General features: G+C 38.7%; 1 protein-coding gene across 1 annotated transcript; it reads left to right on the top strand.

The window, feature by feature from the left end:
* Positions 1 to 2916: 2916 nt before the first annotated feature.
* On the top strand, positions 2917 to 4498 carry K441DRAFT_17895 (uncharacterized protein). The gene has a single exon (XM_067640359.1). The coding sequence runs from the start codon at positions 3012 to 3014 to the stop codon at positions 4293 to 4295; it is 1284 nt and encodes a 427-aa protein (XP_067506821.1). The 5' UTR covers positions 2917 to 3011; the 3' UTR covers positions 4296 to 4498.
* Positions 4499 to 9026: the final 4528 nt, after the last annotated feature.

Raw genomic sequence — 9026 nt, 5'->3', positions numbered from 1 at the left:
CCAGTGGTTTCTAGCTTCCAGCATTCTATAAAGGGGTTTTATAACTTATAAAATTATTCCTAGTTATAAATTAAGCTTAAGGGGTAGTTGTATAAGATATTTTTACTTAGGTAGGTGTTAGACTATATATAGGCTTGCGAGATATCCCGTAAGTAGAGGGCTATAGGTTTAATTTACTGTAGTCTAAATATAAGTGTAAGTATAATTTATTAACTGACTTATTAAATTATAGGCGATTATATAAGGACTAAGTCCTTTCTTTAGTTATTATAAGCTTATATAATAAGCCTTAATTTCTTAAAGGCTTTATTAGTACTAGGGTGCTTAATCTTATTAATAAAGCGTATGTTAAATAATAATAATTCATTGCTTAACGTCCGATTTGGATCCCTATTGGGCCCACGCGGACTACTCCTTATTTATATATGGGGAGAAAACTCTATTTAAGAAAAATGAGAAAACCCCGTGATCCATCTCCCCGCCTTTTAGGACTCGCCTACTTAGCGCCTACGAGTTGCCTATAGTGCTCTACTACCTTACTGTTTAACCTCCTTAGGAACCACTGCTGCCGTAATAGGCCTACGGACGCGCTAGTATTATAAACTATTACTCTACTACTATAGAGTTACTAAGGGGCACCTGCTGCTCGCCCCTTGCCTTTTATTACTATTTCCCTTATAACCCGGAACTAATTTAGCACATTTTAACTAATAAGCCACTAGGTAACCGCCTTAAGGCCTTTTTATGTTAAGAGTAGTGTATTATAGTTCTCTATACTAGCTGCTAAGAGCATTATTTCTTAATTAGTGCGTAGGGGGCATAGCAGTATTACGTGTTTTAGTGTCTGTCTTAGCCAGCCACATTCGCATCTTGGGCTACCTACTAGGACACCCACCCAGTAAAGCTAATCTTTTAGTCCTATTATTCCTATTCTTAAGAGTATTGCTATTATATTTTCTGCCTTTATTAGGCCTTCTTAGAGCCCTTAGGTATTTACCCCCCATAGCGTTAACTATGCTATAGCTTAGGTTCGTCTTGCCTAAGTTAGCCTCTATACCTTCGACTCCCATTCGCCTCTCCAGCGTTAGTCCAACCAGTATTGCATTGCGGTAGATGGTTTCCCGGCGTTCTTGCGTGTTCTACTTTGGCTCCTTTCTCTGTCTTGCTGTCTTTGCTGACCTCTTGCGCGTCTCCCTTCCTCCTCTATATGGGCCTGGGCCCTAAGCGTATGTTAAATATACGGACGCCTTACGGAACGTCTCTCTTTATTATAACTATAAAGGCGCCCTTTTTAAGTAGTCTATTAATCTCTTTACGCCATAAGTCCGTAAAAGGGGTTTTCTATACTAGAACTAATATATCCGTAAATAGGGGTTATCTTATAGGTACGCTTGCGGAGATTAGGTAATTTTTTATCACAAGGTTCTTAGTTATAGGGTGCTTTTAAGGGCGTCCTTAGCTACGCTTTATAGCAGGTTTAACGGGTTTAGTAGGTTTATAGGGGACTTCTAGGGTAGGCAAGGGTACTTCTAGTTTGTCTGGTTTAACGTTATAGGTGTTTTTAAACCAAAAATAGGGTTTTACGGACGTGCTTCTAAAGCTAGTTGGTCCGCTAGGGAGTTATACACGGTACGTTTCGTCTTTTATAGCTAGTAAATAATAAGGTCTAGTCTAGTTGCCGCTTTTACGCCATATAATGACTTTAGAATTAAGCAGGAGGTTATAAACTAAGGTTGTGTTAAGTCCGTTACGGTAGTGTAGGGCGCTATTAATAGCTTGTTTGGTCCGTAACTTAACTATTTTGGGTATACTTTAGCCTATAAAATCAATTCCAAAACTACTTTAGTTAGTAGGGGGAATTTAGTTAAATGGGTCGGCTATAAGACTAAAGATCCTATTAAGTTTGAATGAGGCAAAGAATCTATTTGTTACGGCACTGTTACAGACCCTCGTCAGGGGCTCGTCTGGAGCCTTGGCGCCATGTATATAGACGTGTCCTTTCCTCGACCTTCTTCTAGTCCTCGTCTTGATATTCTCGTTAATAGACTACCAATCGTACAGGCTTGCGCGTCCCTTGTGCCGTGCTCGTGCCTCGATTGACTGAGTCGCTAACATTATATCAAGACCATCTACCCTTTCTTCCTGAGAAGGAACTCAAATATATCTACAAGGACACAGAACAGGACCAGAACCCTAAGAACACGAACGGAACACGAACAGCACACGAACACGACCACGACCCCAAAAACGGAATACGCACGGACCAGACCCCCTGAAAGAACCTACCAGAAATTACCCCTGCATCTAGCGGTGAGCCATCGAACACTAGAACAATTTGATCAATTGATCAACCAAATTGAACTAGAGCCTCAATATCGGCCTGTTGCCGAATCAGATCGAATCAAGGCCTCCTAGGGAGGTATACCAGACGTCAATCGTTCGGACGTACAGCCAGCGGATACCTAGAATCGAATCAATCGAACGACCAACTGAACGATCGGACGATTGATAGAACCCAGATAGAGTCTCGATACTGACACGTCGACGACGTTGTCGAGCTAAATTGAATCAAGCCTTGATCAATCGAACGCCGTCTCCTCATTCGAACCAGATCAACAGAAGCCTTTGGTCGGGCCGACGTCTCCCCCGAATCAAATCGAATCATCAAATCAAGGCCTTCTAGGGAGGCACCAATACCAGAACTAGAACGACGGCAGCCTACGGAGGACCATCGACAGACCCCAGTCAGTAAATAAAGAACGATTCGAATCGCGTCGATTAGTCGAATCAAATCAAGACACCCCGACAGAATTTGGATCATTCAAAGAGCCCACATGCTTTTCGACGATTGGTTCGCTTAAGCGCACGTGATCAAAGCTAAATTTGACTTCCAGACACCCCGCCTGTGAGACTCTATCATCCTCATTCTCATCCTCATCAAAATATATGATTTTCTATCACGCAGACATCAAATACGCGCAACAGAAGCAGCAGCAAATATCACCGACGCAATGTCTCCATCAGCTCTGCCGTTTGAACCATCTTATGCCGCGTTAAAGAGCCTCCGCCAAAAGATCTCTAACTACACCACAACCTCCGTTACCCTACCTATTCGACCGGAGAACTTGTCTACCGACCTCCACCCCTACCTAGACAATGCTATCGTAACCCTAAGCACCTCAACGGCCTATCTGTACGATGATAATGCCCCCTGGGCTGTGAGAGTAGTAGAGGTAAAAAAGGGGGTAGAAAGAGTTGATGCAAAGGTCGATGAGGTTATAACGGAGGTTGCGGAAATCAAGACGGAGGTTGCGGAAATCAAGACGGAGGTTGCGGAAATCAAGACGGAGATTAAGTCGATGGATGAACGTCTTACGACACAGATCAACGACGTTAGGAACAGCCTTTTTAACCAGACACATATTCAACTAAACTCTATGCGAAAATGGCTCGATGACCAGATTGAACCTATCGCAGCTCCTGTTGACGATGGAGACTGCTTAAGATATATCGTGGCCAAAGGTTTTCCTAACAGAATTAAAGACTTCTGGAGGCTTATTTCAGACCCTGTTACCCTAACGGAGCTTGCAAGACATTACTCAGTACGAGACTGGGAGCGATGGAAGAGAGCTAGCTCAGGGGACACCGACGTCAGCTGCTACACGGAACTAGAGGATGCAGTTACCACGCAACCTCTTAGGTGTCTCAGAGCCCTAGCCATGAAGTGGGGCCTACAGTACAGCCTCCTAGAATACCCGGGACAACAGGAAGGCCTAGGAAGACGGCAGAAACGCAAGGCAGAAACAGATAATGGGTCAAGACGAGTCAGGGCAAGAGGAGACCAGGGTAACGATTCTGCGACAGGGTCCGAATCGACCTCTTCTCAAGATGTCGACGACCAAAGGTCTCAGCCGAGCAGGGTAATATCGGTGCAGATACGGGTACCTTCTAATACAGAGAGAAGAGATCTTGTAGAACTGCTGATGGCAGCTGAAAGAGAGGATCCAGGAAGACGTAGCCCTAAGTCTACACATTGGGAGCCTAGTGATTCTCCTGAGCTTCAATGGAGGATTGGATCTACTCCTTCTACTGAACGACGGAGGAATCGGATGCGTTATAGCGACGGTCGATCGGTCCATACCTCTGAGCTTCAAGGACGACATCAGGACCGCACCCCTAGGGAAGAGCCTCGTCGACTAGTCTCTAGCCCGGAACCTACTCGACCATTCTCTAGTGAGGAGCTTAGACAATTGGCCCCTGGTCTAGATCCTACTCAACCATTCTCTACACCATAACCTGACCCGACCTAACCGACAAGACGTCGCGCCGATACGCCTACGACACCGATCCCGACGCTAGTACCGTACTGCTACCCGATCGACCCTTGCTGCTCTGCCTGCAACGACAATTCAGAACGGATCTATAATATGGCTTTCTTAACGGGGAGGACAACTACAAAGCCTGAGGGCAGGCTTTTGCGGAGGGGGGGGTAATGTTACGGCACTGTTACAGACCCTCGTCAGGGGCTCGTCTGGAGCCTTGGCGCCATGTATATAGACGTGTCCTTTCCTCGACCTTCTTCTAGTCCTCGTCTTGATATTCTCGTTAATAGACTACCAATCGTACAGGCTTGCGCGTCCCTTGTGCCGTGCTCGTGCCTCGATTGACTGAGTCGCTAACACTATTAGTGTTAATATGGTCTAGGATTTCCTCTTTAGTCTATTCCGTTTGGTCCTCCTTATATAGTATATTATACAAAGACTATACAATAGTGACTTATTTATCCTTTTTAACTTATACACCTTAGTGACGTAAAAGGGTTTGTAGGTTATAAATAGCTACAAGATTATAAGCCTTAAAAGTAGCTTCCGTAAAGTCCATAAAGTCTTCCTTATATTATTCCTATAGATCGTTATTCGTAAACTTATAATGTCCATATTTAAGAATTTTAAATGTAATGTAGTCGTTAATGTTATTTGTAGACGTAAGGTCGACTCCTTAACTCCACTTCTTTTGACCTTTGTTAATTTGCTTGCTTATATCTGCTATATTCTATAGCGTAGTATATTTATATAAGCTATAACGGGTAGTAGTAGCTTATAGCGGGTGGAGGAGGTCTTATAATAGTCCGTAAAATTAATTAACAGGTCCGTAATAGTTTAAGAGGTCTTATAATGGTCCGTAAGGCAATTAATAGGTCTATAATGGTTTGCAGGAGGGTAAGGGGTTCCGTAAAGGTCTGTATTCGCGTTTATAAACTTTTAGTAAACTATATTAAGACTTAAATAAGTATATAGAGATAGTAATATAGTCCGTAATCCCCAACTTCCGACCTTCTAGTAGGTCGTACTAGGATTAAACGGGTGGTCGCTGTCGTGTATTGCTTAGAGAGAGATGTTAAGTAATTGCTAATCTATGCGCGCTTACTAATCAGTATTTATATTAATTTAATAATATAGGTAAGTTATATCCAGGGACATGAAATACGTGTAGTATCGTATGCTCTTTTAGATGGTGGTGACTGTTAATTCTATTAAGGTAGACTACGTAGTCTATATACTGACGCGCCTCCCCCCTAATTAGTCAGCACTTTATAAACAAGTGGTTGGTGCACTAAACGCGTAATTACGCGTTTGGTATACTACGTGCTGTAATTATATAATAAGAAACCCTTTAAGCTTTAACTTTTCTCCTAAGAATTGCTTAACCGATAGTAACTTAACCTTTACTACTCCGATTTTATTAATTCGTTCTTTAAATATTTAGTTATTATCTATTAATTAATTAACTATTTCCTATAGCTAACCTACTATAACTAGCTGCGAATCTATATCCTGTATACTAGTGTCCCTACTTATTCTTAAAGTAGTTACTGCCGTTAATAGCATTATAACTAGTGCTTTTAGTAGTATATTGTTTAACTTTATTAATACTATAACTAGGTAGTAAATATATAACGAGGCCTTATAGTAGAAACTACGGTAGACTTATTAATAGGCTAGGTATATAGGTAAATAAGAAGTTAATAATATAATAATAACTAGTAGAGTAGGTTACCTAATAGATTAACTCTAATTATCTTCTAAGGTTTCTATAACAAAGAGAACTATTTAGGTAGAGACTGTAGTCCTTTAAATATATAATACTATGCCTAAGAAATGTACTAAGTATATTAGTACGTTAGTACGTTAGTATGTCGCGTTTCTATATTCCTATATTCCTATATTCCTATATTCCTATATTCCGAACTTATAATATAACTAGCTATATAACTCGGCTACCTTTTATCTAATAGCTCGATCGGTTCTAGCGCCTCCTATACTATCTTAACTAACCCATTTATATCTCTTCTTAGTATTTATACTACTGCTAATATAAAATCTATAACAAAAACTCTATAATAAATTAGATAAGGTACTAGATACCTATAAAGAATAATAAAATATATATACTTAGCGTTAAAGACAGACTAAATATTATAAAATAATTATATATTTACTTACGTATACTTAGTATATAAAGAAGACTAGTAATTAGGTAGAGCCGTAATTATAATATATACTAACTTCTTCTCCGTATAATAAGAATATAATAGTATAATTTTATTAAGTAAAAGAATAATTAAAATAAGCTAGTTATAATAATTAGAAAATAAAAATCCAATAGGAGGTATTAGAAATAATAAATATTACTAAATTAAAAATAGAAATGCTATACCTTTAATAAATAACTTAAAGATAGGAGATATTTTTAAGGATAAAGATAAAGAAAAGGAGATAGTATTATAGACCTTATATTAGCAGTAGTGCAACTACTAAAAAGAGATATAAATAGGTTAGTTAAAATAGTATAGGAGGCGTTAAAACTAATTAAACTATAAAATAAGGGGTAGTTAAGTTATATAGCTAGTTATATTATAAATTTAAAATATAAAAATATAGAAATATAGAAATATATAGAATGTACTAATGTACTAACGTACTACTATACTTAGTATATTTCTTAGGCGTAGTATTATATATTTAAAGGACCCTAGTTCCTACTTAGATAGCTTTCTGCTTTATAGTAAATTTTAGGATATAATTAAAGTTAATCTATTAGGTACCCTACTCTACTAGTTATATTTACGTTATTAACTTTTTATTTACCTATATACCTAGTCTATTAATAAGTCTACTATAGTATTTCCTATAAGGCTTTATTATAGTCCGCTATTACCTTTTTTAGAATCTTACTATAAAGCATATTACCTAGATATATAGTAGGGAGTAATTAAGCTAAGTATAGGTTATAGAAGAGTTAATAGAAGAGGATAATATGGTAAAGAGTATAATAATAGCCTTATATAGAGACGAACTAATAAGGAAGATAGGGGGGCTATAAGCCTAAGGAGCTTATAAGGAGGTACTAAGGGCTAGCCTTTAGCTAGCCTTAGTAGCCCCTAGGTATATACCTAAGTAAGGGTTAAAATAACCCTTATACTTATTAAGAGTATTTTTTTAGTATAATAGGCTAGTAGCTTCCTAGTATTAAGTAGTCTATCTTACCTTCTTTATATAGTATAGCTATTCTTATAGTTCTTTTAAGTTATAGGTAGTATTTTATTATAAAGTATATTTTAGCTATATCTGCTAGCTAAGGGGCTAGTAGTTCTCTATAAATCTTTAGGGCCTTATTTAGGATTATATTTAGTTTTAGTACTTTACTATTAAAAAGGCGTCTAATAGTTTTAGCTATTTCTTTTATTATTATATCGCTTTTAACCTAAAGGTGAGTTACGAGTATCTTTCCTATAATATTGCTAAGGTCTACTAGGGCCGGCTAGGGGGAAAATCTCTCTATAAGGATTTTTGCTTTCTTATTATTATTATTTATAGTCTATTTTTCGCCTATTTTTCGTAAAGGTAGTAGGTATAAACTATTTACTAGGCGTTCTACCTTTTTCCTTACCTATCCCATTATTACCTAAAGGTCCTTATTATAGGGGAGGTTTAGGTTAATAGTATATTAATTAATAAATCGTCTCTAGTTGTTCCTTATTTCGTGCTTTAGGGTATTCTTTAGTTAGTTCCTTACGTTATTATATTATCTCTTATTCTTAGGCCCTTAACTTCTTATATATCTTCTCCTTACTCTTTACTAGTTAGCTATACGGACCGCGCACTATACAGACTATATATATCGCGCGTAGAGGCCTAGCTTTTATTCTAGGCAGTATATCCTAAGTCTATTTTAAATTGCTATTTAGATCTTTTCTAGCCTCTAGTCGATTTCCTCTAAGGTAGCTAGTATAACTCGTTGGTTTAGTACTAGATAGATTTCTTAGAGGTCTTAAAGTTATTACTTAACCGTATTAAGAAAGCTATATACGTTAAGCTTTTTAATTACGTATTTCTTATTACTTAGTTATGCCTTGGTGTCTAGGTCTAGTCGTATCCAAATAGGTATATAGTCTAGTGCAAGTACTTACTCCTCTTTAGGAGTGTATCCCTTAAGCCTTTAATATAGGCCTTCGTCTATAAACGTAAGGTCGATTATACTCTCTGCGCCGGGATACTATATAAGATTTAAGTTATCTACATAATCTACCCGTGATGGATCTCCTTTTAAAACCCGAGCACCAAGGGTCTATTGCTTGGCCATACTGTAGTCCGCGCCGATCAACTGCAAGGAGTAGCATCACTCCTTGACTTCCAAAACCCTTTTCGGATCTATGACCCGAGAGAGAACAAGTCGGACGCCAACGCAAAAAGGATGCAAGAAAATGGGCAGCCAAGGGGGGACAGCTTCATTCCCAGCTCAATGTCTGATAAGGCATAACGTAATATGGTCGTGGCCGGCGTCAATATGTTCTTGCACTCTATCGGAAGTTGAAAAATATACTAGCAAACCTTTGTCTACACTAGGAAGAGCTAACCTACCACCAGCCCGCTCTCCCCAGTCATTCATACGTGAAACGGCTCACTTAACATGCGAACCATTCCAAAGCGGTGAATAAGGCGGAGGGGGTTTTTGCATCAAGGCAT

The sequence above is a fragment of the Cenococcum geophilum genome (genome assembly GCF_001692895.1).
Source record: "Cenococcum geophilum 1.58 unplaced genomic scaffold K441scaffold_10, whole genome shotgun sequence".
In the NCBI taxonomy this organism is placed as follows: Eukaryota; Fungi; Ascomycota; class Dothideomycetes; order Gloniales; family Gloniaceae; genus Cenococcum; species Cenococcum geophilum.
Note: the sequence above shows the minus strand (reverse complement) of the source record. Positions and strands in the feature narration are given on the sequence as shown.

Coding starts and splice junctions, on each gene's coding strand:
- K441DRAFT_17895 (XM_067640359.1), top strand. CDS start 3,012: ATGTCTCCATCAGCTCTGCCGTTTGAACCATCTTATGCCGCGTTAAAG.